Consider the following 18485-nt stretch of genomic DNA (forward strand, 5'->3'; position numbering starts at 1 on the left):
TTCGGAGATTTTCTATGGATGTACGAATCCGGAATTTTTCTACAGATATCTACGGGAAAATAGAGAGGCGTTGAGCGCAGAGATGGCTGAACCGATTTCGACCAAACTAGTTGCAAATGAAAGTTCTTTCTAGAAGTATGTACGCTATTGGTTTTGTTTTTATATATGATTTGAGTTGTAGTGTAAGATACGTTTTGAGTTAAAGAAACTTTATGAAAAATACACACAAGTGACTTTAAAAATACCAATCAAACAAGCCATAGGTTGTGAGAATCCGTCAACTATCAATGAAAATATTAATATTTTTGTGTAGAAGATTTTTACACAATATCCCAATAGTACAGGTTTTTAACGAAGCACGATGAAATGACGCTTGGAATCAAAACTAGAAACAATTTTCAATTTCATGATAAAAATCAACTATTGCGAATATCAGTTAATATTACAATGTTAATGTAATATTGTCTGTGAAGTCTGTTGATCTTTGTTTTGTGATTTAAAATGATTTGATATAATTTATGGAATGTGTAACTACAACGAAACAACTATTTTGTCTCAATCCAATTCACTCGTTTATTTTGTAGCAGGTAATTCCATTTAGAGAAAATGAGGAAGTTTTTATTCGTTCAGAACTAACTAACCACGATTTTTGAGACAAATAAATATTGATGCAGAAAGCATCTCGATAAAAAGGTATCACCTCACTGCAATGTGGGAAACGCACGTTTTTCTCGGACTAAATGAGTTGTGGGCGGGAGAAACTACTTTAAACCTACGAATCTATAATTTTGGCCGGAACTCATGCATTGAAACTTGGTTATCCGGGTTTATCCTTCGTATTCAGGACAGATACGTATTCGTTTTCTATTTGTAGTAATTTTCAGTATCGGACGGATGTGTACGTCATTTAGTTTACCCCGGCCTTAACTTTCTGGTCGTTCACCGGCGAAAATTTAAAAACGTTTTGTTATAAATGTAAACAAACCACTGGTACAAGTCGAAGGTAAACTTTATTCATCGCGAGTTCAATTGTGATAAACCACCGGTACATGTCAAACATGAACTTTATTCGTAACGAATTCATTTGGGATGTTATTTTGCAAAACCCAATATACTGAACACTTATCTGTATATGACGGAGAATCAAAATAAAATACATGACGGAAAATTAAAATAAAAGAAGTGTTGGGTTATCATCTTACAAAAATAAACTATTAAAGCGCTTAACAAAAACAAATACTGCTAATGCTCAACTAAAATATATCATATCATTTTTTGTGTTAACGGCCAATAAGCCATCTCTTTGAAGAGGAATTCCATAGCCATCTCTCTGAAGTCATAATAGTACACGACAGAGAAAAATTTTCTCTTTCGTCTGGTGTTAAAATAATATCCTATTTTCCATAACTCGACCGCATTTTCCTTCAAAAGTGCATGTATAAAGGTTGATTATTGGTCGTTATCACAAAGAACGCTTGAATTCTATTGTTTCGCTGTCACATCACGTCACACGTTTCCTGAGTATAAAAAAAGTTACAATATGGATACGTATTTCGACTGTTAATTACAATCATCAGCGTATAAAAACTCGAATCGAATATTTCCTACGCAAAATATGTATCATTCAATCATTCTTGAAATTAAATTCAGATATCTCACAACATAGAAACTTTAATTACATTGTTTCAAACAAACTCCATTTTTCTGCGTGCATTGCATATTCCTAAAGGGCTTCCCATTCATGCAAACGGTTTCGGTGTCTGTCAAACCTCACACACTAATCTTTTGATTGTGTGAAGAGAAATCTATACGCTCCGTCTGGCAGTCGTTACCAGTACGAAAGTGGTTATTAGTATACGGTACTCACATTGAAATATTCACTTACAATACTACTGTAAAAAAATGTTTTGACGTTTGACGATCGTAATTAACAATAAATATAAATAACATTGACGGCCGATGACGTTCCATTAATGTTGATTGAGACTGACGTGTCGTATGAATCTTCCTTGAAAGAGACTGATTCGTTATTCGGTTTTCACTAGTTTTCATTCATTCAATCAATGTAAGCATCGCTAAGTAATAAATAACATTCTCTGTGTGTTGACCGTATTTATTTTTCTGCATTGACATCGCAGTAAACGTTTTCTTCGTTCAATTTCTGGAAGAACTTCGATCGCATCATACCATCACGAATTAAGGATGGGCAACAAATCATCTCTGTTGCTGCGTGAAGAGGAAATATCACAAATTCACGAGGAAACGGGATGTAAGTAGATTAGGAATAATATAGAGCTATCAATTTAAATTCGCCCTTGAGAGGAGGTGTAATGATCGTGCTATCTTGACACAACTAGTTCAAAGGTACTTGAAATCCTCATGAGCCGTGTCCTCCAACAGTTGTAATTGTTTGCGTACATGAATACTGCTTAGATTACATTGCTAATTGGTGCCTGTGCTGCTTGTGCCAAGGTAGCTTTGCGATAAAATAAGTCTGTTCTTCGAACATGAAATTCATTTTTAGTTCGCATTCATATTTATCTAATCAAAAGCTGTCGCGTCATTTGTTTGGTGATTTTTCTTATCACCCTAACAACATTTTAAATTCGATTCGACCAATTTAATCAAATTGGTATATTAGAACCTCTATTATCACTACTGTAAATCGTTAATAACGAATTTAATGGAAAAGAGGTAACACTAACTAATTTCTGTTTTTTTGTGTGCTAAATTCTAGTTACTCCAAACCAGATCGAACGGCTCTATTCCCGATTTACGTCACTTGATCGCAATGACTGCGGTACGCTATCGCGAGAGGACTTTCTACGCATTCCTGAGTTAGCCATCAATCCACTATGTGAACGGATCGTTCACTCCTTCTTTGCTGACAGCAACGATGATAGGGTCAATTTCCGTCAATTCACCAAGGTTCTGGCTCATTTCCGACCAATCAAGCCTAGCAAGGAAAACAAATTGAACAGCCGCGAAGAGAAGTTGCGATTCGCTTTCAAAATGTACGATCTTGACGATGACGAAACAATTTCACGAGAAGAACTACTCAGTATTCTGCAGATGATGGTTGGTGCGAACATTAGCCAGGATCAGTTGAACAGTATTGCCGAACGAACTATCCTTGAGGCGGATACCGTTGGACAGGGTAAAATTACATTTGAGGACTTTTGTCGCGCCCTGGAACGTACCGAAGTCGAGCAGAAGATGTCGATTCGGTTCCTTAACTGAAGCCGGCGCTCGTGGTGTGATTGGTTTGCCAATTTAGGGCAATCTTAGACCAGATGGAGAAGGTGCATTTGTTTTCGAGCTATGTTTGAAATAATTTTCCGATTATGAATTTCATTTGAAACTAATGCACACGACGAGCGGCAAAACGAACGATGTTGAAACGATGGGGAAAATTTTCCAATGTAATGGTTTATTTGATGTTTGTATATTGTTAGAGTGTATGGTGTAGTACAGTGCGGAATAAAAAACTTAAAAATTGCAGAAAACACAGTGTTTTGGCAGAAGAAATAAAAAAGAAATCAATCGGATTTTTTCTGTTAGATAACGGATTTATTTTTTAATAAATATGTTCAATAACGCCATTTGTCAAATTTATGTTGATGCAGTCATTAATCCAAAATTTAATGGGAAGTATCATCACTCAAAGTCGTTACTCCTGTTCCAGTGAGTCATTTCATGTAGTGGCGATATCAATAATTCCAATTGAATACCGAACATACACACAAAGTGAAATACTGATGTGACGACATATCAATAAGCTATTGAACTTTCGATAGTAAACAGATGCAATGCTGAATTGAGGCGTAACTTTTCTCCTGGAAGTGTTCCATCTAAGTGGTGGACGAAACAGCCAATTTTTTCAGATGCTCCATGAAAACCTGCAAGGATACATCGTCGGTAAGAACCGATGCTCCTCCATCCTGCAAAGAAAAAGAACAATTAGCAATAATAATCGATAGGCACTGGACAGAATTTTTGAACAAACTTTTACCACAAGGTAATTAAATTAAAGCGAGTTTAATTTGTACCAGTTACAGATTTGTTTTTTAAATACTGTTTTCCAAACATCCAAGCATAGCCCAATATTATAATACCGGGAATTATTAATTTATTAAACTAAAATGGAATAGTTTGACGAGCATATTTCGTAACGAATATTTTGTCTACAACAAATATTTTACATTTTTACTTATTCTGCATAATAATTGATTAGTTTAATGATCAGTTACAATAAATTATTTAATATATAATAACATATATTCTTTATCAGTTAGGACAAAACAGTGCAGTGAACATAGTGTATTCGAAATGAGTAAATACAATCTACAAAAGCCTGAAATTTGGCCTTCGCGATCAAATTTAATTTCCAGCGCTGCAAAGTTAAACCAGCAACAAGCAAATTTGAAATCTTTCTAATGAAACGGATATCGCTAGATGTAAAAGATGTTAATGAAATAAATATTAACAAGGCTTGTAACTCAGTCGCCCCCTTCAACACGAGAGTCAACAGATTACATGCCAGTTGTGTGAATAACCTGCTCATTACTGTAAACCCTACCCTAAAACTGCAAGAAAGACACCTTTAACCAAAGACAAAGAAACCCGTTCAGCAAAGGTAACAGGTGAACCCACTACTCTTCTTTCAAAATAATTCATAATAAAACCAACTAGCAACTGTAATAAATGTAGGGTAAGGGCTCCCTATTTCATCTCATTTATAAGAGCGTCGCTTCAAAATCCCGATTTAGCCACAAAAATCACTATAACTTTTTCATATTACTGCTTCATTCGCCTTGCTCCACGTTGAGAATTGATTCACATTTCTTGAAAAATTAACTAATATTCATGAAACAGCTAAAAACACTTATGATGTGTTCACTACTCTGCTCCTAATTTCATCTCAATGGATTTTTATCCATCCTATCGTTGGTCCTTTATTCATCCTATAAATTAGCAATGGCGGCAGCAATCAAAACAAAATATTCCACTATTACTCTCTCAGGTTTAAAATATCAGAATTCTTCTTAAAAAACGGCCTAATGCCAACTATGAGACAACAAACGATATTTTTAGAACCAGTTTGAAATCATTTCAACGTTTAAAAAATTTTTAGTCGTTTCCGTTACCTTTCGCTTTAAATTTAAAATTTTATTGCAAAGTTAATTTGGTGAACTTTATATAAAACCAAAAACAGAATTGTTACTATTTAGGCATTAGCCCTTCTTAAAATAAAATGCAGAGTCAGAGATGCCATTTATACAGATTTATCTGTATTGTATAGATTTTTGCATTCGCATACTGATTCAAATCAATGTACAGATTTTATACAGATTTCCTAAATTTAATACATATTTGTACAAGTTCATAAAAAGTGAGAAGTAAAAAATTACATCTCTGTGCACAGCCGATGAAACACACACACACTTCACAGCGTTATGTTGACGTACAGCGGAATGAAACCAGTGCTACTAGATTTGCCACAATGGTTATTTCAATAGTATTTAACACGCTCTTTCTGGTAATATTCGAAACCGAAACAGTTTTATTGAAATAATAATATCAATAATATAATTCAACTAATGCTACGGATACCAAAAACATACTTTTTGATGATAATTTGAGGAAGAAAAACAATTTCTGTTTTGTAACATTATGAGATAACTTGGCAACTTTGCGAAACCAAATGAGGTGAAAACAAAGCGCAATCAAGTGAACTAAGTGAAAAACTTTCATCTCATATTTTTGGAGACTTATTGCTGGTCGGGTAATTTTTTATGTTTTTAATCGTTAACTAAACAAGTGGCAAGTGAACATTACTAATTATGAAGTCATTCAGCATACAATGATAGTGTAATTGTGAGAAATAGTGATCATGTTTTGAGACGAATCGATTAGTAGATAATCAGAAACATGACGAAAATGTGTCCTAAATTGAAAAGTGAGTTTATTTTATATGAAAAAGAACGATCACCGAAGAATTTAAAACCATTTCTTTTAATGGGAAAGTGTGGTAATAGCTTTTAAAATCATTATAAAACATTTTACAGTTTGGTTCAGGTAGGTTGTAAAATATTATTCATGTTCAAAGTAATGAGGTGACGGGATGAAATGGAAATCGTAGCTCAGATGAAATAGGGAGCCGTTACCCTACATTGCTATCTATATTGTATACAACATTTTCAATCCGGTAGAAGATGCTACCAGAACTCGAGTCTCTCAATGCATGAACCGTGAGAGAATTTTGCCAATGTTGCTCGAATATCAAAAATACAACGAATGTCTATGATCATCGCTCGCTTTCCTTCGCCTTTTTTCGATAATCGTTCTGGTATTCGGACTTGTCCGTATATTCGGGCGTGAACGAAGCCGACGCTGCTTCGTTACTTGCACGAATATCTATTCCTTGCAGTTGTTATTCGCATTGGACATACCCCCGAATGACTTAACGCGAATATCGAACGAATATTCATACAGCGATCATCGCCAAACCTAAATCGCGATGATCGTTCGTGCTGTCTTTGAAACATGCAAATTAAGATGTTTCCCCCCGCACTATTACCATTGTCTTATGTGTATGTGATGAACCATATTCCAGCATTCTCCCATTACTGCCATCGAACGAGATATGATGAATTTATTAGATGAAGAATGCTTCGCGAAGAATGGAAACCAACGATCTTCGCCGTGACGCTATTCGAACCAATTCGAAGAATAAAATAAATGAACGAATGACAAACGAATGTATAAAACGAACATGCACGATGCATACCAGCAGCGAAGAATGGATTAGTATATTCGGGTTCTTTACGATTATTGCTTATTCCTTTTGCACCCTTCTCTCTTTCGAGCAGTGAATAGTTCAACGTTGTTCGAGACTGGCATATTCGAAGGCAGTATAATCACAGCAAGGATGCGTGAATGAATTAGTTACACGAAGAATATTTGCAACATTGAATTTTGCTACATTTCTTCGCTCCACTTCATAATCTGAGTATTTCACGCCCTTAAAAAATTACAGTCTGATAATGATCGTTGCTGTGTGGAATTTCCCAAGAGAGAATCGCAAGTTGACAATTATCGCAGAAAATCGAATCGATGATTCAACTTGATGATTCTCGTACTAGGTTGCAATATTTCAAAACCCTTGTGTGGAGCATTCACAGACATTTTCATAGACACAACAAAGGTTATATGCACATAGTTAGAATAAGCGGCAATAGTAAAATGATTCTATCGCAATTATCAACTGCCTGTATAGAATCGGATAGCGATACGAGAATAAGCGACCGTTTGTTGCTTCAGAGAGGATCCCCACCGTAGCGTGCTAACCTTTGATTCTGAGAAATGTCATCGAGAAATTCGCTCTCGCACTGGTGTCGATTCTATGTTAAATAAGCCATGCAGGGTTTTTGTTGTTGCGATGATATGCGTCTCTCTTTGATGGTACTGATTCAATCGTGTGAAGAGTTTCCAGTGAGCGTTCTTTGATACGATAAAGGCCATCCTTGATTGTAACTAGTAAAAAATTGGCTCAATAGGTCACGTAAAGCATGTACGCAAATAGGCCTGAATGCTCAACCCCTAAATGACCACTACCTGAATCGGCCAGTATATGCAGGAACTTGTTATTTTAACCTACAGCAAAACCGCGATGTGAATCCAGCACTCAAAATAGTATCGATCGAGGCGACATCTGCAAGGAATCGTCAGGCTCTTTTCATTCTACTAATAGTACTGTTATTGTACCGTTTGATTCTACTGTGTCACGTCATTACACTCTTACAAAGTCACTATTTTCACAAAAGTGTATCAAACGTTATAATACAGATACGTATTTCCGAATGTTACTTCCTCTATCTATTTTTTACTTCTTTTTACAGTTTTTTCATCGATAAAACGAAATGTAAATAACATTCCGAAATACGTATCTGTATTATAACGTTTGATACACTTTTGTGAAAATAGTGACTGTAAGAGTGTAATGACGTGGCATAGTGGAATTAAACGGTACAACAACAGTACTATTAGTCGCAATATTCTGCTAACAGCTCCAACGAAAAACTAGTGGTATTCATTCTAAATTTTACACATAGTTCATATGCGAGCCTTGCAATCCTATTATTTATGTTGTTACGACGGAAATAAATTCCATGAATTGGAATTCGAATTCCTACCGTGTCCTCCAAATTAGTCAGATTTATGCTTTAGTGACTATTTTCTGTTCTCAGATAAAAAACCTGTTTTAATCCACCTAGTGGTTTAATGATGCCTTTCTCATATGTATATATAATACTGTGGTATTCTTTTCGAAATGTTTCTCTTCGATTTTTGAAAAAAACCATGGAATTGTTTGAGCATTAACTAGTATAACCTACAGAATGAAACAGTTCTTAGTTCGCGTAGGTCATCCTTAAGAAAACGAAGTGGGTTCACTATTATATGAAATTCCAGCACCGGAACCCGAGAACCGATATAATCTAAGTCGGTTCGTACGACCACCAACTGACATTTATTTATTTATTTATTTCTTATTCCTTCATCTGACCTGTTATAGTCTCCATGAAGCATTGGAAGGGGAAAAGCCCAATTGAAAATAATTCAATCGTCCAATTGGGCGTAAAAACCCCTTCATCTTTTCTGACGGTTGACAATAATACAGTTCTACATACATTTTCATATTACATTGTGGGCTTACACTTATACATTACAATAATCTTCTTAGTCTATTTTTAAAAACATCACATGAAATGGAAAAATCAAAACATTCATAAGCACTATTAAAACTATTACACATTCCCCTAATGGGTTCGTTTTGTCCATAGTCAGTACGTTGATAGTCAAGTCTTAAAAAGTTCCGCGATCTTAAAGTTCTAGGTGGTACATTGATATTTACTTGAGAAAGGATATTAGGAGCGTCAATTTGTCCCATCAATAGTTTTCCTATAAATACAGCTCTGGAAATATTTCTCCTTTTTGAAAGTGTGTCCATACCCAGTAATCGACAACGATCAGTATAAGGTGGTAATTCTGTCGGGTTGCGCCAAGGTAAAGATCTGAGGGCGTAGCGGAGGAATTTAGCTTGTATTGATTCAATTCGGTTAATCCAAACGTCCGCGTAAGGACACCATATTACCGATGAAGCTTCAAGAACAGATCGGACAAGGGTGAAATACAATGATCTGAGACAGTAAGGGTCACTGAATTCTTTTGCTATTTTAAAGATAAATCCAAGATTCCGGTTAGCTTGTGCAATGATATGGGAGTAGTGGTCTCTGAACGACAGCTGAGAATCAAGTACTACACCTAAGTCCCTTACAATTGATACTCTCTCAAGGAATTCTCCAAAAATAGTGTATCTCCAGAGAATAGGTTCTTTCTTGCGTGTGAATGAAATAACGGAGCATTTCGATATACTAAGCGTCAATCGGTTACGCGTACACCAGTCGCTGAAGACATCAACTTGTCGTTGTAAGGCCATGCAGTCTTCTTCAGATCTAATGATATGAAATAGCTTGAGATCGTCTGCATAAACAAGCCTACACCCTGGTGGCAAGGCAAAACAGATGTCGTTGTAGAACAAAGAAAATAGTATAGGTCCGAGATTGCTACCTTGAGGCACACCCGACAGATTCGAGAAGCTATTTGATTCACAATTCCCAAGCTTAACAGAAAGTGAACGGCCAACAAGATACGATTTGAGCCAATCTGTGAATGTTTCCGATGCACCTAGTTTTCGAATTTTCGCAAGTAGCAGAGTATGGTCAACACGATCGAACGCTGCTTTAAGGTCTGTATAAACTGTATCAACCTGTGCTCCATCTTCAATGTTTCTGATGCAGTGTGACGTAAATTGAACTAAATTCGTAGCTGTTGATCTACCGGGGAAAAAACCATGTTGATCGGTCGATATGTATGATTTGGTTTTTTCAAACAGAACATTGCTAACGAGAATTTCGAATAACTTAGAACCAGCACAAAGAGAAGTTATACCGCGGTAATTTGCTACGTCTTGCTTATTTCCTTTCTTGAACACAGGGAACATGTACGATTTTTTCCAGCATTGTGGAAATATTCCTTGCGACAGAGACTTATTGAAGATTATCTTTAGAGGAACACACAGTGCATTCGCGCATCGTTTGAGTATGATGGCAGGAATGCCATCTGGGCCAGTTGATGTTGATGACTTCAGTTTTTTCAACGCAAAAATGATTTCTTCGCATGTGAATTGAATGTTACCAAGACTTATAATATCGCAAGGAACATCTCTGAGCCCGAATTCCATCTGAGCAGGATCAAATGAAATTGTTTCGAAGACACTTAAGAAATGTTTAGCGAACACGTTGCAGATTCCAGAAGATGAATTTGAACATTCATTTCCAAGAGTCATAGTAGAAGGGAGGCCTACCTCCTTGCGTTTACTATTCACGAAAGACCAGAAACGTTTTGGATGTTGTTTAAGATCGGCTTGTGTTTGTAAAACATGTCTAGAATAAAGCATGCGGTTATAGACCTTGTAGTTGTTACTAGCGAGAGTGAATTCGTGCTTAGTTATAGGGTTGCGTCGATTTGTATAATGCCGAAGTGCAGCTGCTCTTACGCGTTTCAGTGCACGAAGGTGCCGATTTGACCAAGGTGGTTTTGGGCGAGGTCGTGACGCTGGTACATGTAGATTAAACAAATATTTCAGCACATGTGTAAGCTTTTCTACCGCTACATTGACATCAGTTACATTATCCAAAAGAGATGCCCAATCAATTGACTCTAATGAGCTATTTAATCCGGTGAAATCGGTTTTCGAGAAGTTAAATTTCGAGTCTTCGACAGTATTGTTGAAGCAAACTTTTTGGTAGCATGTCAATTCAGCCAGAAGAGGTGGATGATGAGGATCAATCCAACATGATCCAACATGACATGACGTACAAGCTCTGCTAGTTTAAATTTTTGTTGAATTCGAAAATATGCAGTAATCTTTAGTAGGACCATAAGACCTAACATTTCATTTGATTGAAAATATCGGTTCCGCAAACTCTGAGAAAAGTTAGTGAAATCCACTTTTGTGCATATGACTATTTTCTTATTGTTTAACACACTTAACCCTATAACTCCGGAACCGGAAGTCGGATCCGGATGAAATTCAGGAATTCCGTATGGCACCGTGAGATCTTTCATTTGAATCCATCGCTGAGAAAAGTGAGTGAGATCTATTTTAGAATATATGACGACTATTTTCGGTTCTTCCGGAACCGGAGACCAGGAACCAGGATTGCCGGAAGCGGTTTGTACTGGTAATAGTTAAGTCATTATATAATTAGTGGTACATCAATTGTACACAGGCTCATGTTTATTGTGTTCTTTTGTCGGATTCCTTGTTTGAAATGTGACTAAGGAAACCAATTCCCCAAATTGAAGAAGTTGCGGTTTCAAGTCCTCACTTTAGAGGATACTTTTTCCTAATTGATCAATTTCGCGGTGTTTTCTATTGTTTCCAATTTGTTTTTTGGTATTGATTAAAAATGACAAGTTGTTAGAGAATTATTTGTTGCCATTTTTTAGCATCAAACCAATGCCCATCTGTGATGAGAATGTAGGGAATTTGATAAAATAAAACCAATTATTCTTAGAACAGTCTGATCCCAGACCCGTACCCAGGGTTTCATTTCGGGAGGGGCCTTAGATAAAAAAAATTATGTCGTAATGTAATTATGTACATAATTTTCGGTGCACCTTTTATCGGAGTTTTTAACAGATACTTTTCCACTTCAACTATCATTATTAGGTATTAAAATAAAAATGGTGACTGTGAGCGAGAGAAGGTTATTGTATTACATTTCTTAACATTTACTGTCGTGATATTTCAGTCGCGCATGTGTAAGACCTCCTAAATGTCCATTTATAAAGCACAAAAATCCACAAGACTTTTGATAGATTTTGAGATTCGTGGAGAACGCAAAACATCTTCTAAATTTGTAGGTTATATTAGTTGATGGCCGTACGAACTTAGTTTAGCTATATAGGTTCCGAATGTAGTGGTCTAAATTTCCATAAAGAAACTCACATCGATTTCTCAGCGATGATTTGAGGTTTGGGAACAGATAAAAGTTCGAGGAGGCCAAATCAGGTGAACAAGGTGGATGGACAAGTAATTGAGGCCATAAACCGTTGATTTCGGTATTTAATCGCTCCATTATTGCACGATAATGCTTGTATTTTTTTGACTATTTCGAGGTAGTCCTCCAAAGGAACATTATGAAATTCCCACAAAACCGGCATCATGATCTTTCCGACCTACTGAGTCTCCCGTCTAGGCACTAGTGCCGCTTCTAAGAACGACTTCAGTCCATTGCACAGTAGTCTCAATCATGTCAAAACACGCGTTTTTTTATTTGTGCTTCAGAGGTTGATTTTTGATCTTTCATGTCTTCTGAAGAATTTCTATTTGATATAGTCCGCTTCTTTTAGTATAATCAAAGTTGACATCAATCCACTTACAAGTGAGTTGAAAATATTATTTTGCATACAATACGAGATAGAGCATTTATGTGTTCAGAAAAGTTGTAGATCATGTTTAAACAAGGAACCATGTCGAAGACATGAACACTTTAAAATGAATTGGTATCGAGTATGATGCATTGTTTATTAGAGACCTCAAAAATCAAGTTTTTCCATCATAACTTTTTTCAATGAATTTTTAGAATTTTCGAATGTTCTACAATTATATTTAAATGATCAAAATACATATTTTTGTCAAAGGTTACATATTTTTAAGTTTACAAACTAAAAAGTTTTTGAGCAATTTAACTTAAAAATACTACATATTCAAGTATCAATATCTCGAAAATGTGGAACCAATTTTAACAAAATTTGGAAGTATGATCAAAATACTGTTAGAAAAATTATTAGTCACAACTTAAATTCGCTTAAATTCATATGAAACACACTTTAAAGAAAAGCATGTTCTAACATTCTCCTATATATATTTAGCACCCTGACATACAATATTCTTGCAATACCTTGCACCCTCAATTCAATATTAATCAAAGTAAACGAGAAAATAGGAGCAGTTGAACATTTCAGACAGAACTAAAAAGAATTTCCTAAAGATAGACGAAGTTTTCAATATTTTCTTCAATTAAATATTGTTAATCTGTTAAGCAGTTTGTATTTCATTTTTGATTTGAGGGAACACTGTATTAGCAGAACTCTCCGTTCTTTTATGTTTCAGTATTTTGTGTAAAAATGTTTCTTTTGTTTTCGTCTTCTACTATTTTCTTACTGACTTTGATCAATATTGAATTGAGGGTGCAAGGCTAATGAATATTGTATAGCAGGGTGCTAAATATATATAGGGGTATGTTAGAACATGCTTTTCTTTAAAGTGTGTTTCACATAAATTCAAGCAAATTTATGTTGTGACTCATATCTCGACCAATGCATTTTAAAGTGTTCATGTCTTCGACATGGTTTCTTGTTTAAAATGATCTACAACTTTTTTAAGACATAAATGCTATATTTCGTATTGTGTGCAAAATAATTATTTTTAACTCACTTGTAGGAGGATTAATGACAATTTTTAGTATACTAAAAGAAGCGGACTATATCAAACAGAAATACTTCTGAAGACAAAATATCGAAAATCAACCCCTGAAGCACAATTAAAAAAAAACCGTGTTTTGACATGGTTGGGGCCACTGTGCATTGTCGGGTAATCATTTTACTCTATGGTGTAAAGACTGCCCCAGAAAGTATGGACGCAACCAAAAACCGCTGCCATTTCGCAATGGTTCAGAATCTGTCAATTTTTATGGCTGCGTCCTGTTGTTTACACTCTTCTCTAAACACTTGTGCAGTTGTTTGTTCATTTTCATTAGTTTGTTTCGAAATGCGTGGACTTTCAGCAGAACAACGTCGAAAAATTGCGTACAAATGGTGCACAGAACACGGACTGTCACTAAGAAAGATAGCAAAATTGGAAGGAGTAAGTGAAAAAGCCGTGCGAAATGCAATCTGGAAGTTCGGTGAGGATAACACCTTTGAGGATAAACCGAAAACGGGTCGAAAAAAAGATCCTGCTAACCCTCAGTTGGATAAACGTATACTGAAGGCGTTCGAGCAAAAGAAGGAAGTTTCAGTTCGGGATGTGGCCAAAAAAGTGGTCACTTCGAAGTCAAATGTTCTTCGTGCTAAAGAACGTTTGAATCTTCGAACCTATAAGAAGCAGTAACAACCAAACGCAGTCCGAAACAAGAAGCATCGATCAGGCCGAGGGTTCGAAAGTTGTACAATACGATTCTTGCTGGAAATTTGAACTGCATAATCATGGACGACGAAACCTACGTGAAACTCTATTACAAATCCTTGCCGGGACCACAATATTATACGGTGCGAGAAAGGCAAGTGTTAAACCAGTCCGAGACATCGATTGAAGTTGAAAAATTTGGAAAGTTATGATCTGGCAAGTAATTTGTAGCTGCGGTAAGATTTCGAAACCCTTCATCACCACTACTTCAATGAACAGCGAAGTATACATCAGGGAATGTTTAATTATTCGAAGCCACAAGGATTCTGTTGTCTTCTGGCCAGATCTTGCTTCTTGCCACTACTCGAAATCAACGGTAGAATGGTATACTACCAAAAATGTCACTTTCGCCCCAAAAGACATGAATCCACCAAATTACCCACAACTGCGACCAATTGAGGAATGTTGAGCATTAACGAAGGCACATCTCAGGAAACATGTCTCGGCAGCCGAAACCATTCAACAGTTTGAAAAGGGTTGGAAAAAAGTGTCAAAACTTGTCGCCAAGAAGTCTGTACAGAATTTAATGAGGAACGTTCTCAAGAAGGTGCGCCAGCTAGTCTACAATGGCTAAGTAGCACATGTTGAGAATAATATTCTGTTGTTGTAGTCTAATATTATCAGTATATCGAATAAAATTTGCATATCTAACACTTGTGAATTATTTACAGCGAAATCAAAGTGCGTCCATACTTTCTGGGACAGTCTTTATAATAATGGATCCAGCCAAACATGTACTCGAAGTACACTCGCGTTCGTTTTTTTTTACCGAGATACAGCATAAGGGTATCTTTCTCGTCTGCAGAATCTTATCCAACTACGCGCATTTTCTCTTCTCAGTCATCCAGTACAATCACAATTTCCCCGGATTTTCCACAATTTTATAAAGTTCTGACACTGTTCGCTTCGTAGCAAACATTTTTTTGTTTCTGTTTCGGATTTCAGGAGGGGCCAGGATCCCCCTCTGGGTACGTGTCTGTCTGATCCCATAAAATATCCTCAATGGAATTATTGTGACAAAAATAGACTTACCTTTATAAAAATTTTACTCATAAAGCTATTTAATTGAATTAAGGAATAGAAAAATTTGTACAATTGAAATTTACCACTTTTGTATTCTTATAACTAACTCAAGCTAATTGAACATTGGAATACCCAAACCTTTTTTAAGCATCTACCAAAATCTTAGCGTTAGTATGTTAAAAATAAAGTCGAAGAAAGAATAAGTTACCAATGTTATGAGAATGTTAAAAAAAATTATGTTATTTATGTAGTGCATAGTACAAGTGTCCGTTGCTTTATGTACATAGAAGTAAACCCAATCTTCCTTGAAAAGCATTATACTCGTCGCTGAACAATATGCCGATTCTACAGACAATTCCCAACCAAATCAATCACCATCCAATTGTGGATTACCCTTCGATATCTACAGCTTATACCCAGAATCTTTTGAAATGAAGAAAATAAAACAATATCTACCGCTGTTGGTGCCGACATCTGCCACCGTAATGACATATTGTATTCAATGAGGGCCGAGTCCAGTCAAGATGAAGTTTACAATTTAGAAATATCGCATCCATTCGAGTCAATCAGAACCCCCAAACGGGAAGAAAATGAACGGTCAAACACACGCAAATAAACAAAACAAAAAAAAACAATTGAATCAAAAACCGTACCTGCTAAAACACTAAAGGTTGCTATATAGAATGTTGAAACTTACCTGTCCGTAAGCGTACATGTTGTTATGCGTCTGCGAGGGATTGACTTTGGACAGCAGAAACCGGGCCTGGGAACCACCCTGTTCCGTGTCGATGTACCGTGGCATTGGGAATCGAGTTTGCAGAATTTCCTGAGCGTCATCTACCGGTGCCTGCAGAAGTTGCTTGAAGTTCTCGTACTCGGGCATATCCTGGTACTTGAGGTTACGCCATTGGGCGATCGTTTCACCGTGGAAGATGAGAATTTGGAAAAAGGTGTCCATCAGCAGGATACGATCCGGCTGAATAGATGATGTGTCCAGTAAAACCGGCTCCGGTGGACCATTGAACGAGTACGAGTACAAAATGGGTTGGATCATAATAAGTGATTGGGTGAGATCTTCCCTCATGAGCATATGTCGATAGAAAGTAGTTTCATCCGGTGAATTGTTGAATACCTGCAAGAATTGTGAACGGCGCAGATGGTACATGAACTGAGGAAATAGAGAGAAGTTTTCCGCCAGACGAAAACTGTTCGGATCATCTTTGCTGTACTCGCCGAATTTCTGACACAGGCGGATAAGCTGTCGATCAACCCAGCGAAGCGTGTCGGGACCGTCGTCCGATTCCGCTCGGTACACAACCATTCGAGACATTAGCACAGCAGCGGCTTCCTGATCGAAACCAGCGCTTATCATGTGCAAATTAGCGGTAGCATCAGCCCAGCTACGAGCCACTGTTGTAACACGGATTCGTCGCTGTCCACTTGAATGCTGATATTGGACGATAAATTGCAAACAACCGCGTCCACCTTGAGGAATCGGAGCCGCATGCTGATTGGCCACTTCAAAGAAAAAGGCCATTGTACTATTCGGGGACATGGTGCACAGTTTCCACTGAGCGGTGCCACCCATTCCAATTTCTGAATCTGCTACAGCGGCATTTTTCACATTCAGCGAAACACACGATCCGATGCCACCTTCAATCTTCAATTCGCGGGAGCATTTGATTTCGAGTGTTCCATTGAACGCCATCTTTAAATCGCCCTTTTGATCCACCGCAAAAACACGCTGATATGTTTGCTTAAACAACGACGAATTGAAAGAATCTCCCATGACCATGTGGCCTCCAGTCGAATTACAACACTGTTTCATCTCCATCAAACCGGTTTGATCCAACGCACAAGAGTAAATATCAATGCAGTGTCCATTCGTAGCTGTCCTCAGTGCCAGACTTTCGTAATGTTTAATAGCTTTTTTCATGTATTTGGCGTTGTCCTTCTGGATGTCGTGATGGGATCGGATGGGATGTTTCAGTTCATCGTCCACCACTTGACCGGGACCTTGGGAGCACGGACCTCCGAGGAACATCATGATGCGAGCACCGGTGTTTGGGTATGTGCACTCCAGTAAACCTACCGCGATTGAAAGAGCCGCTCCAGTGGATCGGAGAAAACGCTTTCCTTGAGGAACTGGCCAAGGATCTCTCTGCAATTCACCCAGTAGATCGGTTAGAGCCATGTCGCATTTATGTAGCGGCTGCAGAAAACGATTTGCTGGTGGAATTGGCCCCGCCGGTACTCGCATTTGTTGTTGCTGCTGCTGTGGTTGATTGGGTCCCGATCCTCTTCCTATTCCCAACATATCCTGAATTTGTTTTGCACTCAGATCTTTCGTGCCACGAAATACGTAGCTTTTCGAGCAACCGTCTGTTCCGAGCTCATGAACTTGAACCATTTTTCCAAACGTTATTAATCCTACTAGCGCGTTGGCCGGCAATAAGCTAAGGGACATTTGCAGAGAATCCTTCAATGCCGTTAGCTCTTCTTCGTCCATACAGGTATCTACAACAAACAGAAATACAGGCGGCAAGCAAGGCGCCCTGGTAATTGTATATTCAATCGTACTGAAACCCGCTATCAATTCCGCTGGTTGATGTTGTTCGGAAATAGCGGCATACTGTGGAGGGAACGGATTTCGCTGGAAGCAAAAATTACAAACCCATAACTTGGCCCGGTAGTCTACTTGACACATCGGGTTTAAAATTGCTCTGCATGTGGTTCTGGTACAGACGACCGGATCGTACATAATCGGAGGTAAATCTGGACGTTCCTTCAGTGGCTGATAGAGACACCCTAACGGAACGACCATTCGGCTAGCATCCAGTCGACTGGAAGGCCAAACATTCCAAGTGAATCGGATACCATCCCGATCCTCATTCTGCTGGATGAACTCCTCGTAGGTAGTCATCTCTGGAGTTAAAATTGCAATCAAATCAATGAACACGATTTAAATTAATATTTGCCGTACTCACTAGCGTAATTTTTGTATCCTTACAATGTTAAATACAACACTTAACAAGTATCAATTAAAAATCATTACTAAACTCCATAAAAACGGCGAGCTCGGACAATGCAAGAAAACGATTGCTTTTCGATGTGAAAAACACGTCAATGCTTAAGTGTCAAAATT

The 18485-nt window shown here is 37.4% G+C and overlaps 2 protein-coding genes across 5 annotated transcripts; one reads left to right on the forward strand and one right to left on the reverse strand.

Moving 5' to 3' along the window:
* Positions 1–1950: 1950 nt before the first annotated feature.
* LOC131440235 (calcineurin B homologous protein 1) lies at positions 1951–3506 on the forward strand. Of its 2 annotated transcripts, XM_058611338.1 has the most exons (3): positions 1951–2065; positions 2139–2269; positions 2738–3506. In XM_058611338.1, the coding sequence occupies exons 2-3, from the start codon at positions 2203–2205 to the stop codon at positions 3238–3240; spliced, it is 570 nt and encodes a 189-aa protein (XP_058467321.1). In that variant the 5' UTR covers positions 1951–2065; positions 2139–2202; the 3' UTR covers positions 3241–3506. The 2 variants fall into 2 exon arrangements, with proteins under 2 accessions (XP_058467321.1, XP_058467320.1); XM_058611337.1 differs by having other exon boundaries at positions 2034–2269.
* A 42-nt stretch (positions 3507–3548) lies between these two features.
* Positions 3549–18469, reverse strand: LOC131440234 (protein transport protein Sec23A). 3 transcript variants are annotated; one of them, XM_058611334.1, is made up of 4 exons: positions 18328–18469; positions 16038–18265; positions 15797–15814; positions 3549–3941 (listed from the first exon to the last, which is right to left on the reverse strand). In XM_058611334.1, the coding sequence occupies exons 2-4, from the start codon at positions 18261–18263 to the stop codon at positions 3852–3854; spliced, it is 2334 nt and encodes a 777-aa protein (XP_058467317.1). In that variant the 5' UTR covers positions 18264–18265; positions 18328–18469; the 3' UTR covers positions 3549–3851. The 3 variants fall into 3 exon arrangements, with proteins under 3 accessions (XP_058467317.1, XP_058467318.1, XP_058467319.1); XM_058611335.1 differs by having other exon boundaries at positions 18324–18463; XM_058611336.1 differs by lacking the exon at positions 15797–15814.
* Positions 18470–18485: the final 16 nt, after the last annotated feature.

This window comes from Malaya genurostris, chromosome 1, assembly GCF_030247185.1.
Source record: "Malaya genurostris strain Urasoe2022 chromosome 1, Malgen_1.1, whole genome shotgun sequence".
NCBI classification, from domain to species: Eukaryota; Metazoa; Arthropoda; class Insecta; order Diptera; family Culicidae; genus Malaya; species Malaya genurostris.

What these genes read in the sequence shown, in the direction of transcription:
- LOC131440235 (XM_058611338.1), top strand. Translation starts at nt 2,203, where the DNA reads ATGGGCAACAAATCATCTCTGTTGCTGCGTGAAGAGGAAATATCACAA. An exon ending in AATTCACGAGGAAACGGGAT is followed by an intron (nt 2,270 to 2,737) that starts GTAAGTAGATTA and finishes GCTAAATTCTAG; the next exon opens with TTACTCCAAACCAGATCGAA.
- LOC131440234 (XM_058611334.1), bottom strand. Translation starts at nt 18,263, where the DNA reads ATGACTACCTACGAGGAGTTCATCCAGCAGAATGAGGATCGGGATGGT.